Source organism: Micromys minutus (assembly GCF_963924665.1).
Source record: "Micromys minutus genome assembly, chromosome: 27".
Taxonomy (NCBI): domain Eukaryota; kingdom Metazoa; phylum Chordata; class Mammalia; order Rodentia; family Muridae; genus Micromys; species Micromys minutus.
The window spans coordinates 15,745,989-15,763,718 of NC_137962.1; the positions used below are offsets into that span (position 1 = coordinate 15,745,989).

The following is a 17,730-nucleotide window of genomic DNA, read 5'->3' on the forward strand; positions in this document are numbered from 1 at the left end:
CTCTCTCTGACTTGCACTTGTGGATCAAGACCTAAGCTTCCAGCTACTGTTCCAGAGTCATGCTACCTGCTTGCTACCATGTTACCCACTATAATGGTCATAGCCATGGTCATACAGTCATCCTCTGAAACTGTGAGCCCCAAATAGTCTTTCTTCCAAACTTCATCTTCATGACAGTAAAAGAAAAGTAACTAAGACATACTACAAGTAATTGCCTTAGGCTTCTTTTTATTTCCCTCCATGAGAAGTCTCACACTCTCATTTTGCTTTATTATGAAATTTAGAACCAAAAATTATTCAAGTCCACTGACAGGGATTTCTACATAACAAACTACTGATGTCATGACCAAGCACAATCACAGAACAGCAGTCAAGGCCAACTGTCCACATACAGAAGAAGCATCTTTTTGTGGTGGTGGTGTAATGATGGTGGTGGTGGTGGTGGTGGTGTAGTGGTGGTGGTGATTGTTGGTGGTGGTGGTGTAGTGGTGGTGGTGGTGGTGGTTGGTGGTGGTTGGTGGTGATAGTGTAGTGGTGGTGGTGGTGTAGTGGTGGTGGTGGTTGGTGGTGGTTGTTGGTGGTGGTGGTAGTATAGTGGTGGTGGTGGTGTAGTGGTGGTGGTGGTTGGTGGTGGTTGTTGGTGGTGGTGGTAGTATAGTGGTGGTGGTGGTGTAGTGGTGGTGGTGGTTGTTGGTGGTTGTTGGTGGTGGTGGTAGTATAGTGGTGGTGGTGGTGTAGTGGTGGTGGTGGTTGGTGGTGGTTGTTGGTGGTGGTGGTAGTATAGTGGTGGTGGTGGTGGTGGTGGTGTAGTGGTGGTGGTAATGTAGTGGTGATGGTGGTGTAGTGGTGATGGTGGTTGTTGTTGTTGTTGGTGGTGGTGGTGGTGGTAGTAGTAGTCTATGGAGCCCTTGCTGACATGAGCAAAATGGATAAATGTCAAACAAGCTGGCCTTGAACTCAAAGAAATCCATCTGCCTCTGCCTCCTAAATTCTAAGACTAAAAACAAACATGACTGGCCAGCACAAGTATTATTTAAGCCTTGCCTAAGCATTAAAAAAAAAAAAAAAAAAAAAAAAAAGATTCAAGAAGTGTTAAAAACAAGACTTTTCATGAGCTAACACTCTTTTAATACTGGACTACTCTACATTTATAGTCTCTCAAATACAAGGTTTAATATTACTCTAAAACAAAAACACAAAATAAAGTTGATTCAAAGAAACAAACAAGCATATAAAAAAGAATGTGTTTTATACCTGTTGATAGAAGAAATTCAATGTTGGCTTATCTTCAGTAAACTGGTTTAGAAATCCTTTTGGCAAGTAACGAATTCTCAACTCATATCTAAAGGACAATTAACAAAATACAATGATTAGAAATAAGCCATTTTCTCAATTACAGTCTACATCTACATTATTATTTGTGAGTACCTTATTACCAATGAACTGAGATATAACTCTGAAAGCAAGATCACATATAATATTTAAATGTAAACTTTCCAGCACAAACCTAGTGTACCTATGCAACAGGTGCTACAATTCAATCAGTATGGGATAAGGAAGAGCATAAAGACAGCAAAAGCCTGCAGCCCAAGGTCAGGTACCTTCACTGTCTCATTCTCAAGCACCCTACAACTAATCTACACCTCTCCGCAGGACATCGCACAGAAAAATAGGACACATTACCTCAAAACTGACTGTGGTCATAGATACTGCTACAACTTTTGGACTGAAGGAACAATGCTACTATGAAAACTCATTTTGGTTTTTGTTTAAAACCTGACTGGAACTCACTTGTAGACTAGACTGACCTCAAACTCACAGAAGTCTACATCTGCCTCTGCAAAGTGCTGGGATTAAAGGTGTGTGCCACAACACCCAGCTGATTCCCAAAAATTTTAATGGTATCTTTTGAAAAGAGTTCACTATCCATACACCAGGTCTATTTTATTATAAAACACCAGGCAGTGTGGTAGGGTAAACCTGCAATCCCAGTACTCGTAAGCAGGTAAGCTATGAGATAAATGGAGGTAACCTGGACTTACAGTTAGACCCTCTAAAAACAAAGTAACTGGCAAATAATTAGGTTGTACTTCACTTCTGCCCCAAGACAGCATTCATTAACTCAAGATAGATACGCTGCACTGGGCAGGTGTCAAGAAAAGAATTATAGGTACCATTCATTCTCAAGGAAAGACTTAATGGAAACTAACTACTTATGTGCACTGTTTTGCATCAATAATGATAGTATAGAGGGAAGTATAGTTCTTAGCTTTCTGCAGTCTAAGAAAGTATATATTCAGCAACCTTCATTGTGAGTATACTACCAGTTACAAATAAGGAACTAGGTCCCCAGTTAAACACTGTCTGACCTAGCTCCACACAGCACTCTGATGCTAATCAGCATTTTACACAGGTGCCATCTTTTCATAAGAACATGGGCTCTTGATCAAGACTGCCTATAATGGAACTATGCCGTATCACTTGCTGTCGGACATCATGTTAGTGAGACTCAATTCCCTAGATACTAGAGAAATAAATGAACATTTAAACACAACTGTGGATCAGCCATTGGCATATAACCATAAATGACCTCTATGGTAGATTATGTTAACCACTACTCAACAAAGAGTTGACAGAAGCGGGGTAGAGGGTGCTGGCTTTCAACAAGCTTATATTTTTGTCCAGACCAGAAAACAAACACACATTTATACACAGTGGAAATCAGCAGTGAAAGGGGTGAAGGGCACTTGGAGGCATTCTGAGGCAGTGACCCTTGACTAAGGTCTAAACAGAGAAAGTGAGGAAGAGAGCTATAGGTCACTTGGGAAGGCAAATGCAGCTGGGATAGAACAAGTAAACCCCAAGCAGAAACAAGGCTCCAGAGAGACAGCTGGTTACACAAACCCCTGCAGATCCTGATTGTAGGGCTTTATCCATGGGAAAGGAAAACACTATCATGTCCTGGGCAGAGAAGTGATTACCACAGGGTTAAAGTTTTTCTTCACTAGACCCACCAGGGGCCAAGGAGGAAGTAAAAGAAATAGGAAGTTCACAACTCAGTAAGAAATACTGACAGGTTAATATTCACATTTTCATATACACGTACACAGACCATGCACACTAACATGCAAAATAACTGTAAGTATTAAGAAGAATAAAGAAGTAGATATAGAATTCCTCTATATCTACAGTAAAAACATGTAAGTGCAGCCAAAATTGGAATAAAATGTGAGACTCAATTACTTCATACAAAGAGGAACTAAATCTAGTTTGTGTGTAGAAAGGCAAGGCTCCCGATAAAGAATTCTGGTCTCTGGACACTACATTATGTGTATCTTACAAAGACTCTTTACTCAAGGTGCTCTAACTCCAGTCTTATTTAATTCCAAACCATCATCCTTAGCCTGTGACACTATCACCACATCCCTCTTACCCTAATTCTTCTTCACAAAGCTCAGGGTTCTCTTTACACTTTTGTTACCATGCTAAGGCTAGTTACGTTGCTTCTCTATGGATTTCCAAATACCAGTTAAATATAACATGCCCCAAAAAATTATTCTTTGTTATTGCCCCAAAGCAATCTGTAGTAGTGCCATAGGTGTCTTGCTTCCTGGAGCTCACATCAACTGTAAGCATAAGATGCCTACAAGTTAAGCAACTACTGGGAACCTAGAAGAGGGAGGGAGGGAGGGAGGGAGGGAGGGAGGAATGAAAGGAAGGAAGGAAGGAAGGAAGGAAGGAAGGAAGGAAGGAAGGAAGGAAGGAAGGAAGAAAGAAAGAAAGAAAGAAAGAAAGAAAGAAAGAAAGAAAGAAAGAAAGAAAGAAAGAAAGAAAAAAAATCTAATAGCTCTGATACTAAGACAGATTGGCTAACAACTACTGTTATGATTTGTATATGCTTGGTCCAAGAAGTGGCACTATTAGGAGGTGTGGTCTTGTTGGAGTAGGTGTGTCACTGTAGACGTGGGCTTAAGAACCTCATCCCAGTAGCCTGCAGTGAGTAATTGGCTACCAGCCTTCAGATGAAGATGTAGAACTTTCAGCTCATTCTGTACCGTGCCTGCCTGGATGCTACCATGTTCTGACTTGATGATACTGGACTGAACCTAAAAGCCAGCCCCAATTAAATGTTCACCTTTATAATACTTGCCTTGGTCGTGATGTCTGTTCACAGCAGTAAAGCCCTAACTAAGACAGTTATAAAGTACAGCTTCATTAAACAACACAGGTAACCCTCGTGGACAAACTCATTCTTACACTACCAATTTAAAAACAAAACAAAGAAAGATGAAAACTCAAATACTCATTTAGTAAAACTTAACATACCAATCACTGCAAGGAGAAATCACTAACAGGAGCTATAACAGGTGATAATACAATGAAAACCACATTATCTGCATGAGCTCAGTATCTTGTCTGGGAAACTATCTTTCATTACAAAAGGAAAAAAGTAACAGGAAAATCTATGTTATCACTCGAGACTAATGATCCTAACAGGGTTCCCCAGTAAATTAAGTCTGCCAGGACAGACTTCCTGGTATCATACATGTAATGGCTATTTCTGGTTGTCAACTTGATTATATCTGGAATGAACTATAATCCAGAACTGGAGGGCACACCTGTGGTTCAGATCTTGAGACCTGAAGACACGAGTTTCTGACCTGGATCTTGGCATGGCGATCTCAAGGCATAGTGGCCATGAAAAGCTTAGGCCCAAGCAAGGTAGTCCACCCTTTAATCCCAGGAGACTAAAGCAAGGAGTTCAAGGTCAGCCTGGGACAAAACAAGTCCCAGATTCACAAATGGTGTTACACACCTTTAATCTGGGACACACCTTCTGCTGGAGACCTACATAAGGACACAGGAAGAAGGAAGATACCCTTTTCTTTGCCTGCTTTCATTTATTTGCCAGCGTATCTGTTGGAACCTACTTCTACAGAAGACCAGCTGAAACAACTAGCCTCTTGGGATTGAGTAACTACCAGATTCCTGGACTTCCCATTCACAGCTAACCGTTGTTGACTGCAAATCATCACAATAAATTCCCTCAATATAGAGAGGCATTACATAAATTCTGGGGCTCTATAGAACCCTAACTAATACAATGCAGTAAAGAACGTCTTGTCTGGCCAAGAGTGATGGCATACATCTTTAATCCCAGCACTCAGGCTGAGGCAGGTGAGTTTCTGTGAGTTCAAGGCCAGCCTATCTGACATAGTATGCTCTATGTCAGCAAGGACTACATAGAAAGATCCTGTCACAAATAACCAAAACAAATAAACAACATAATCATAAAAAAAAACAGTAGACAAACTCAAATCAAAAAAACAACCTAGATAGTGTTCTCCAAAAGTATCAGTCAGACACACAATATGGGCAGACTGAGAACTCTAAACTGGCACTGTGGTATTTCCTTCTGGATCATATGTTACTGACAAGAGGAATGTAAGAAAAATGAATGTTCCAACATAAAGTATCAATGAAGACATTACAATCTGAAATGTAGAATCTGGCAGGATTTTGTTTCAGAAAAACAAAAACTAGTGGAATACATTAACATGCTATTTCCAAACAAGACAAATATAAACAATACTGGAATAGCATAAAAAGCAGCTTATGTAGGAATCTACAACATATTCACTTCCTATTGTCAGTTTATTCTGATATAGGGTCTTGCCTGGTTTGCCAGAAACTCACTAGGCAGCCCAGGCTAAGCATAAACAGGGCAATCCTCCTGCCTTAGCCTCCCAAATTCTGTGATTAAAGACATGTACCATCACGTCTGGCGAAAAAACTATATACATTCATTCCAAAAAGAATGAAGATATCAACCAATCCCTAAAGGGTAAAGACTTATCTGAACAAAATTTTAAAAAGAGCAAAAAAAAAAAAAAAAAAAAAGGCATCATAAAAATATTTACCATTCTCATCTGGTATGGTGGCACATGGCTTTAATCCCAACACTCAGGAGACAGCAACTGGGGTACTCTGTAATTTCTAGGCTAGTCTGATCTACATAGTAAATTCCAGGCAAGCCCACACTAAAATAAGTAAGTTATTCTTCTAATGATGCATGAGAACAAGTTAAGAGTCAGTACTGAAGACACACTTAAATAATCCTCTGATTGATGGGGAAAATTCAGAATCAAAACCAACATATTAACTGACAGTACAAACACTATTATTTTTATAATCAAAATTATAAAACATTGCCAAGCTAAACTTAGATGACAACAACTTTTAGATCAAATACAATCTTTAGAAAATCTGAACCTAAGAATGAAGATAAGTGAGCTCATTTTCATTACTGTAATAGTTTGGTTGCTACCAGAACACTATCATATTATTTTCCCTACTGCTTATTTTACAATCATATTATCAATACATCACCTTACTTCATTTTCACTGAGGAATTTTTTACTCTAGGCCAATGTGGTCGGTCCCATGTACAACCAGAGCCAGAAACAGAGTGATAAGAATGACAGTTCCTGAGTGAGAAAGGTGAAGAAACAGACACTGGTGGTGACACAGGTGAGTGTTCACAGGAAACAAAAGCAGTAAATGCACTGGAAAAGGGCAGAAGTGTCATACCCTTAGGCATCACTCTTGATATGTTAGCAAAACCACTAGAAAGCTGGAGGTTCAAATAAGGCAAGTGAAGTCATGAAGGTTTTGTAAAAGCAGAGGAGGAAGCGGGACAGGGGTAGTTGGAAAAAATGAAGGCTAGTTTACTCAACAACTACCAAAGGCAGCACGAGAAAAGACTCAGATCCCGTTTTAGGTTGACAAAAACACTCTCAAAATACACTTCAGAGTTTAGTGGAAGCTGAAACCTGAGAGAAACAAATGTCAACAGAGCAGAAGGAAAGGAGCAGTAGAAGCCAGACTACAAAGGAGGCAAAAACTCTGAAGCCTGCCCTTCAAGCAGAGAAGCTACAGAACATTTCTGAGCAGAAAAGACTCAAACATTGAAACTGGACACTCAGGGATCTCCAAGAGCACTGCCTTGGAAAGACTCTTCACTGCTTCCCACCCCACCATCCATGCTCTTCTCTGCCCAACATCTTTAGGCAGCCTTCACAGTAGTTTGTTTACTGGTTTCTCTGTACTCCATCCAAGGTTATGTGAAGATTTAATAGGGAGCACAGGCACAGGCACAAGCACACACAAATACACATTACACATACATATCACATTAGAGAGAGGGAGGCAAGAAGGGAGAGGTTACAACATCTTTACATTCTTCATGCATATGATCCTGCTTCCTCTGGTCATCTCTGAAATGTCTTCAACAATATCCATTCAGCAATATTCTCCACATTCACGAGTTACTAATTTTTCAAACACTGAATCCTGTTTTAGCAATAATAAGCCCTACTCTATTTTATTTAAGGTAAAAATAAATTGGCTTAAAAGAACAACAGAAAAACTAATGTTCAAAAGAGTGATATTCCCTGAGCATAAATAACCTGAGCATAAAAATTAATAGGTATTAACCAGGAGATTAAACTTCCCTCTAAGGTGTCTATGCAAAAGAAGAATGTAACCTAACTGCAGCAAGCCGAAACCTGCAGTTATTTTTATTTGACATTTAGATATTTAAATTTTAAACATTAAATGGTCTGATTAAGTGTTTAGAAGTCAAATTTCCCTTCCCTATTGGTTGCTATAAACCAATCTAATTATACTCTCCAGAAATAGCTTGTTCACTCCAGTGATTGGACAAATTTGAAAATACAACTGCATTCTGATGAACTATACAACTGACACAGAACTGTATGTATTCATGTTTCACCAAACCAAGCTAACTTTCTGTGTTGACCAGGGCCTTTGAGCTACTGATCCTCTTACATGCATGCCTCAGAGTATAACATGAAAGAAGTGCACTTTTTAAAGCTATACTGCTCTCAAAACTTAGTATTTTAGATTTAAGATTTCCCAACAAAGAGGATTCACTTATTCATCAAAATTAATAGGTATTAGCCAGGAAAAAGACAAGTGACTGACAATATTTTATTAATTTGTTTGTTATTTGTTTATTTATTTATTTTGGTGTTTTTTTTTCCAGACAGTTCCTCAGTATAGCTACTGGAACTCACTTTGTAGACTAGGCTAGCCTCAAACTCTCAGAGATCCAAGTGCTAGAATTAAAGGTGTATACCACTATTGCTCAGCTGGAATACTTTTGAATACTCTTAAAATAACTTCAGATACATCCCTGTTTGAGCAGGGATCACCTGAGCTCACTTCCACAGCCCTCCTATATATGAACAAATGTGCACCATTCTTTTCAGGTGAGTGTAAATTATTGGAAAAGTATGGCCATTAGCACTGATCTCCTGGACCAGTCCAGCCCACTATGTGAGTGGTCAACACTGGCTCATAAAGCAGCAATATCATTTAGAGCAGAAGTGTGAGCATAACAGGCAGTACTGAGAACAGCTGAGACCAACAAAGACTGTAACAGAAGACAAGGGACGGAAAAAGAAACAGGTTTAACCTAGTATTCAAAAAGGATCACCAGTTAGTAACTACTAGCTAATCTCCTCTATACAGTTCTAATTGCAAGCAGTATAAAAGTTGGCATACACATTCATCCTCCTGCACATATTTTTAACATACAGAGTAACCCAGCATACTCCTGCTGTAGTGGATTAGAATCTTACTTCCACTCCTCTGGTGGGTGGGCGAGTTCATATTTCTCCCTCACACTGGAGACACCCATGTCCACGTGCAGCCAGTGCACCTCCTCCGATCGCAGGTGACTGAGGCGAAATCCATAGCAGGCCACGTGCTTTACTTTGTGACTGTCCACTATCTTCTGAATGATGCCCTAGAACACACCCCACAGAAATGATTGTTATAAATGACCAAAAAAGTCTACTTAGTTATGGGAATTCTTTTTTTTTTAACTTTTATTTCATGTGCATTGGTGTATGTCTGTGTAATGCTGTCACATACTCTGGACATATTCTGGAACTGGAGTTACAGACAACTGCAAGCTACCATGTGGGTGGTGGAAACAGAACCCAGGTCCTCTGGAAGAACAGTTTCTTAAGTCCTGAGCCATCTCTTCAGTCATTATGGGAAATCTTAAATGCATTACATAAACAAAATGTTAATCTTACATAAGAATTATTGTTTCTCATGCAACAAGTTTTATGAACAAGAAAAACTTTGTGCACGAAGAGGACACAAAAAAAAAAAGATTCTCTATCTAAATGCTTACTGATAAACAAGGCAATATTTCAGCAACTCCATTGTCTCAATTCTTTCAGAGCACACCAGCACTGTCAGTTTCCACTTTGAGACAGTATTTTCTGAAGGACCAAGCTATAATACCAATACCTTTAAAAAAACAAAAACTGAGATCTTCTATAATCAGTCGTAACTGTTTGCTATTAAAACACCTCCAAGCCCACTGCTCTAACACTCACTATGCTCTGAGTCCAGGAAATAGTGGCCTTCAAAACAGGAAAAACGAAGTTTCTCCTGGGGCTACGAGAATGGCCCGCTTTAGAATGGTCATCTCTTTTTCACCTGCCTCCATGGGAAAACCCCCACAAAAAGATACCCCAAATGATGACAAACTCGTAAGCTGTGTAGAGATGAGACTGGCTCACACACTGCACTTTGTGTGCAGGACATACAAGCGCAGCCCACTTACTGTCTCTTTAGTGATAAAGAAAAATATGTTCCATCTCTCTCTCATTTTTCAAGACAGTGCACTTTATATTCAGTTGTTGATTTCTGTGTCCAGATATCTAGTTACAGTTTGGATGACAGTACTGTGATGATTATTGAACCATCTTTCGTATTTATATTGAGTAAAGTATGCCCCCTCCCCCAATTATCTGATTGGTTAATAAAGACCTGAACACCCTATGACTGAGCAGAGAAGGCAGGACTTCTGATCCCAGGAGAGGACCCCAAAGTGAGAGAGGAAGGAAGAGAAGAGGTGGCTATGAGGTGAAATGTCCAGGGGGAATCAAGGAACATTTTTGCCAAGGAATTCACCATGAGAATAAACATGGAGCAGATTAAACCAAAGCAAGGCTCATGTTACATGAGGCCTGTGGCCGAGAAGTAGATATCTTAGAGGGTTAGAATAAATGAGTATCTGCCCAGTCACAGTGCTTAAATTTTCTTATTTAAGGTTATTGTGTCAATTATTTGGATGCTAGAATGAAAACAGATGTGGCTTTTATCCTTAAATTACAGCCTAAAATTGTTTGGCAAGTAATGTGTTCTCAAGACATTGCACCGTTGCTCGACAATGTCCCATTACCACACAACACACACAGATACAGATGCAAGATTTCTGGAACACAGGAACTGTGAAGAGTAGTTCTATGAATAGGCCACTGAAATTAGCTGAAATCAACTTTTAACTTCTCAGCTTCACATGCCTTTAACCATCTAGCCCTATGAAGCATAAAACCTTACTTGGCTACTCTGAAACCTCCAATTCCCTATTAATGCCAGGTTTCAAAACCAGTTCTCTGTACTAAATACTCATAATAGACATCTTAAGAAAGGAGTATTTAAGGACAAAAATAGAACAATGTTCATGACAAAACTTTAGCACTGGGTGCATGCAGTTACTCACTACTAATGGGCCATCATACGTGAGAACAGAACGTAGAAATGCAAAACTGTGCTCACTGAACGTCTTTCTAGCTGCTGTCATTCATGGAATACCACCAGCACAGGACAAAAGTAGCCCACTGAAACCAAATACCTTGTAAAGTACAACAAACTATACATCAACAAAATGAACCTATCACTTTACACAGAATGTTAGCAACCATCTTTCATTCTACCTTAGCAACACATAATCTTAAGATGGTTGTTAATGTGAAGAACAAAGCTAAAAATAGACACTACAATATGCATACTGTCATAACTAGCATCTCCCTAATTATACATTAGTGACAAGGTTCTCACCCTCTCATTTTTTTTTCTTTATGATCTTGCCTGGTCTGATGTACTTGCTAATCTTTCAGGTATAAGACTGTTAAAAGTAAGTGACATTACCCCCTTTTTACACGCTCACACTTTGCTGGATATTAGCTCACTTAAGATCCACAGCACCCACTCACCATGTATATTATTAGGAACATGATGAGTGATAAGAAGCAATTCTTAACCACAGAAGGTCTGACTTTGTCAAGAGAAAGGCATAACACATGCAAACAAGCATCAGCTGTTGTGTGGGAAAGGCTTCCCCATCTTCTCGTGTTTATTTTCTAGGTTCCTTACTAGAGAAACTACCAAAAGCCCCAGTTAACATTGCTCACCTTACTTTATTCTTCTTCTAGGATGGGCAGTGATCTCATATCAATGTGTTTCTCTTTCCTTCCTTCCCTATCTCACTCACTCTGCTAATTATCCCACAATAAGGATACAGAGTTTCAGACTTGACACCTGGCCCAGGAGTCCATCTAAAACTCCCTCTAAAGCAAAGAACTTTATCTCTAGATGGTCCACAGCCACTGTATTAGTTCCCTGCTGGTGCTATAACAAATCACCACAAATGTAAAGACATAAATGTCACGTGTGTGTTATGTTTGGAGTTTGGAGAGCATAAGTCTGAAAGAGTCTTGTTGAACCAACTTCGGGTACTTGAATTTAAGTCCTCCAACTCACTGGGGCTTAGAATGAGGATTAGTGTTGGCCAGAATCCCCCTGCCCAAGACTGGTTTCAGGTGCATATTTTACATACCAAAGCAGACCTGGCCTCTAGATTCTTACAGCATCCCTCAGTCCCTAATTGGAATACCCTGCCCCAACCCTGAACTTTCCAGCCCAGGGCCTTATCTGTCCTACCCCAAGAGGCTCTTTGCTATATAATTCAGACATTTTGGTTTCTCTTTCTCTTTCTCCCCCACCCCCTAATCTCTGTGCACACTTTCCCTCTTTCTCTTCCCCTTCCCCTCTCTCCTTTCCTATGGTTACTTCCCAGACTTTGGTTCCTTAGGGCCACTGAACTTGCCTGCCCAAGAGCAGCTTCCCAATAAACCTGCATTTATATATATTTTAACCTGGTTTGAATTGGCTCATTTTACTGGCTGAGAAATAACTTATCAGTGACCACGATTTAAAAAAAAAAAAAAAAATTCCCTTTCTTCATTCTCTGCCACCTCCCACTCTTCCTAACACCGCTTTTCTTCTACGTTGTTCTTTTTTGTTGTTTCGGTTTGTTTTTTGAGAAAGGATCTCTCTGTGTGGCCTTGGCTATCCTGGAACAAGTTCTGACAAAAAGGCTGGCCTGGAACACAGAGATGCACTTGCTTCTGCTAGGATTAAAAGTGTGTGCCAGCAATAGCCATCCCCTACTTTGTTCTTAACACTTTCTTCTTCACCATTTTTTCCTCTTTTTAAAATTTTTATTTATGTATATATATATTTTTTTAAATATAGGAGTGTTCTGTCTACATTTACACCTACATGCCAGAAGAGGGCATCAGAACCCATTACAGATGGTTGTGAGCCACCATGTTGACTCACCATGCTGGGAATTAAACTCAGGACCTCTGGAAGAGCAGCCAGTGTTCTTAACCTCCGACTATCTCACCAGCCCTTTCACCTTTTTCTCTAGAGAAAAGTCCAAAGTCTAGGACACATGGAATCTTTTCTTATTCACAAATTATCTGGACTCACAGTAGTCAGCATTCAAGAACCATCACATCTTGAACATACACCCACCTGCTCTTCTAGCAGAAAGAAATTATGCAGTTCTGACTGGTGAATTATCAGAGATGATAGGCAGCAAACACTGCAAACCTTGGACTGCTTGCAGAATATCTTCCAGGTCTGTGGTGGAATTCAGGGAACCGGACCCAGAGTCCCTTGAAGCATGCTGAACTTCAAATGTGATCAATGCAGTTACAAAAGTTTCATGCATCAGTAAAAAGTTTAACTGCTTTGAAAGAGGCAAGAACAAAACTCAGGGACTAAACTAAGTGTTTTCTCATCAAGTTTCACTCTGAAATTAAAGTCAAAGAACCAGCCTATTTCAACCCTGCCATCTAAAACAACCGGAGGTTGTAGAAGGACATTTACAGGTCAATATAACTCACTTTCTTTCAAACATATGCTAGGAGAGGAAAGATGCCTCTGTCAGGGAGGCCCTGTGTGAGTAGGCACAAAGTAGCCAATATCATTTTGTGCAAGTAGAAAAGATGCTCTTTTTTATTTAGCAAGACAAAAGTGATATTTCCTTGGGCACACAGTCCTCTAAAGAAGTGCAGGTGCCTGCAGAGGCCAGAAAAGGGCGATGGATCCATTAGCTAGAGTTACATGTGGTTGTAAGCCAATGGTCCTCTGCCAGAGCTGTATACACTCTGCTTGGCCCTATGTTCTTTGAGTTTAATTTTATTTATGTATAAATAAATATTTTATTTATGTGTGTTTGTGGGTGTGTATGTTTAGGTATGTTCAAGTGCCCATGGAAGCCAGAAGAGGGTACTGGAATCTCAGAAACTTCTAAAGAACAGCAAGCTCTCTTCAACAGTGAAGCTGTTCTTTAGTTTAGCCCTGTTCTTTGCATTCTGAAACCAGGCACTGGCTCTTCTTCCCTAGTTATGAAAGTCATAGATGCCATGTCTCCTAGAAAGCATTTCATCTACATTTGAAAGGTCTTATTTAGCCTAGCAACCTAGCTCTGTCTTCTATATAGTACAATATAGCTTCTAGGCCAGTTGTTGCTGCTGCACCAATCCTTTCCATTAACAGAAATTCTACTTTCCTTAAACATTATGAACCAACCCCTGCTGCTTGAGAACTGCTCTAAAGTGGCAGCTTCTCCTCTCTCAACCTTCACAGAACCTGGATTGAGCTTTGTCTTGAGGGCCTGGTATGGCTGATTTGACCTTCTATTCAGGACACTAGAAGTTCCTCCTTATTAGCAATAAAGCTGCATCTGTCTTAGCACTGTTGCATTAACTGGAATTAGGCTTTTTATCTTCTAAAATTTTCCTTTGTATTTAAAACATAACACTATCTGGCATAAGTGGTCTAGCTTTTGTATTGTCTTGGCTTTCCATATGCCCTCCTCACAAAGTATAAGTCATTTCTAGCTTTGGATTATAAATGCAAGTCTTTATTTCACTTGTACCACTTAAGGATGACCAACTAGTAATTTCAGCACTATTACATCTCAGGGAAAGTGAACCCAGAGAAGAAAGGTAGTGTGTAAAGGAGACAGCACACACACATAACTTTATCTACTAAAGTTTGCTTTCTTATACAGGTGTGGTTCATGGATCCCCAAAACTATTTAGAGAAACATCAAAGATCAACAGAATTCAACATAGCATATAAAATAGCAAAAAGAAAGAAAGGAACAGAGAGAAGCTTCACTTTCTTCAGGGCTCATTATACCATATAAAAGTTATCCCCAGAAAGCAAGCCCTGTACTGCTGACTTTTTACGTCATTGTTCTTCTAAAGGCAACATATGTCAGAATCCTGAGTGGACAGTTCATCTGGTGTCCGTTCCTGTGAGACCAGTGCTTTCCTAATGCTCTTATAGCATTTTCCTCTGTTTGCTATTACATGGGGAAACTGGATAATACTTTTCTTTCTTCTAGATAAGAATTCTTTCTTGGATTTGGAGGACATAAAGTTTTCTTTGTCACTATTCTAAAATATCACTACAATGTTCTTGGATTAGCAATTTTAATACTGCACATCTTTGCTTAATGTTTCCTGTTTGTAAATGACCGCACATATATGTCTCTAGGACATCTGCCTGAAGGTGTGAACAATGTATATGCTACCTGCCAACAGGGGTGCCTCAGTTCTGAAAGGCTGAACAAAATAACATATCAGAACTATTTTTAATCAAAGTTGGATATACAGCCTGCACCTAACAGTGGTTAGGTTACCATCTGGGCACTCACCGTGTACCCATCTTACAGGTCACACCACCAGGAGACAGGAGACTTAAGCATACTGAGGTGCTACACGCAAAGCTGGAGATGATAGGAAATACTGTCCCTAATCCCCCCATATCACTGAAATGAGTACCTCCTCCCACATCATGATCCTTTTAATATCTATCTACATAGTCCATCAATAGAGTAGTTGTACAGAGGAAACAGAAAAGTATAACTCATGAAAAACTATTTGAATAAAACAGTAAAGGAATCTAAATAAACTGACTTAATTATGGTTAAAAAGGAAAAAAAAAGGAGAAAGACTTGTCTAAGCTAACCTTGGCACTAGAAAGTACTGTTCTCTAAGACTAAATACAGGTAAGAGGAGAGTGGAAAGAGGAATCTTCCAACACCTCACCAAAACAAATGCCTTCTAGAAACCCACACTGACTCCATTTTCCAAATCCTTATGCTACCTGCTCACATCTAACTTTCTGAAACACACTTTCCCCTCTGTCTCCTCCCTAAGTCTATCACTAGCTCTCACACCCTTAAAACCCAAGACTTTTGCAGTGCTACCTAAGCTTCCCAGCAGCCCAGAAGCCTATGTACAGCACACTCTACAAGAAAGTACTCTACACTACGCCATGTCTCTGACCTACAGATTCTAAGCTGTAAAAACAAGGGCTTGCGATGGTTAGTTAGTGCCTAGGATAGGGATACTTCTAGGATGGAGGGCTAGTGAAAGATCTGTAGATAGCTAGAGCATCTCTGAGGAGAGCTAAATGATCAAAGCAGTCTCTTCCTCTTTCTTCCTCTGCTTCCTGGCTCAGAGATGGAACAGTTTGCACCATGTGCCTCAACTATTTTGTGTGGCGTTGCCAGAGGCTTAAAGCAATAAAATTACTTTCATTACTAGAACCTCAGAATTAGGTGTCAAAACCAACCTTCACTGATCAGAAATTTTATTACAGTGTCAGAAAGCTAATATAGATCTTTTACATTATTACAATATAACAGTGTTTGAAACACATTATATATTCAATGGATTTCTAAAGAAATGTTCTATCGAAGATATAGAAACACTCCCAAATTTACACTTCATAGAAAAATCATTTTGTTTTACAAGTTTAGAGGTTATTTTAATTACAGTGGTTTCCTGTACCTTTCCAAGGGTTAAAATAATCAGGTGGGAAAACAAAAATTGCAGTACATGATCAACATGTGATTCAGCTATTATTTTCCTAAGAAAACAATACTTATATATTAACATGGTCCTACTTGCCAATTACTGGGGAATCAAACCCAAAGCCTCACACTATTAGGCAAATGCTCTAACACTGACCACTTCAATCCCTAGCCAGCTACGTATACATCAGAAAGAAAAGGTTAACATCTCTCCAATATGTGAAGTTAAATAAGGCATTAAATAAAAACTATTTTGTCTTTTACTCTGGGGAGCAGGGAGTTACATGCCATTGAAACATAACTATTTAAAGACGTCATGTGAGAAGACATACTTACCCTGACATCAGTGGCGTCTCCATGCCTGATAATACTGGCCCAGGTGGTTGGCTCATTACTGCTTTCAAAATAATGAAAGACCTTTAATACTCGTTCCATTGCACCAGGGGACCGTTCCATGCCAGTACCCAGGTGAGTCTTAGTACTCGAACTTGGTGTGTGATTCAAGTTTGGATCAAGATAAGCAGCTGCCATTCTTTTGCTAGATGCTAGGTATCTGTCATATTCTGTTGGGGGAGAAAGGAAAAGAATATTTTCAACCTGACAATGTGTCACCAACACTGTTTTCTAGTCACCATTCTGTGTGTACAAGTATTTAAGGAGAATAGGGACTTAGCGCCCCACACAATCACTGTGCTCTCTTTCTCTCTCTACACCCAAGGCCTGATATATAGCCATAAATGCCTACTACAAGTTTTGTTTAAGGACCAGGATTCCTATTTAACAATGTCCAAATTTTATTGACTTATTTAAAAATAATACAACGGCACATGTGCATGCACGCGCACACACACACACACACCACACTAAACATACTCAGAAAATATTATATGTAAGTATTATATGTAATAGTAATAATAAAGATGCCATCAATCTGAGAGAGAATAGAGTTATGGAAAGAGTTGGAGCAACCATAGGGATGAAAAAAACAGATGCAGTTATATTTTAATTTAAAAGTTTAATAATTATTTATTTTATTTAAGAAGTACAGTAATTATTAATTACTGTAGCTGTTCTCAAACAAGCCAGAGGAAGGCATCCAGTCCCACTACAGAAGGTTGTGAGCTACCATGTAATTGCTGGGAATTGAATTTACAACCTCTGGAAGGACAGTCAGTGCTCTTAACCTCTGAGCTACCTTTCCAGCCCTTAAAATTTAAATAAAAATAAAAGGACCACACACACACACACACACACACACACACACACACAAACACACACACACACACACACACCTGTGCTGGCAAGGATATAGAAAGCAAAAGCCCTTGTGTGATACACATAAAAAGCTGTGTAAAACATGACCATGACAGTAGTCTAGTAGTCCTCAAATGGCTAAACAGAACCATTATGTGACCTAAAAAAATTCTACCACACAGTGGAAAATTCCAAGAAACTGAAAACACATATTCAAATAAATAGTTGGCATATTTAAGGCAACACTGTCCGTAACAGCTACAGTGTTCAAATGATCCAAACCTAAAGCCCTCCCCCAGTGACACACTTCTGCTTAACAAAGCCACACCTACTCCAGCAAGGCCTTGACTCATAATCCTTCTCATGCAATTGCACTCCTTGATGACTAAATATTCAAATATGTAAGT

At 39.5% G+C, this 17,730-nt stretch overlaps 1 protein-coding gene across 8 annotated transcripts in view; it reads right to left on the bottom strand.

Annotated features, from left to right (window-relative positions):
* Positions 1–17,730, bottom strand: part of PTK2 (protein tyrosine kinase 2) — a 191,741-nt gene that overhangs the window by 111,369 nt on the left and 62,642 nt on the right. For all 8 annotated transcript variants that reach the window (XM_080939760.1, XM_080939758.1, XM_080939759.1 and 5 more), the window contains 3 exons: positions 16,406–16,632; positions 8,667–8,833; positions 1,255–1,342 (listed from right to left, as the gene is read on the bottom strand). In XM_080939760.1, the coding sequence (XP_080795886.1) occupies positions 1,255–1,342; positions 8,667–8,833; positions 16,406–16,600 (450 nt within the window). In that variant the 5' untranslated portion in view covers positions 16,601–16,632. The remainder of the gene's footprint in view (positions 1–1,254; positions 1,343–8,666; positions 8,834–16,405; positions 16,633–17,730) is intronic.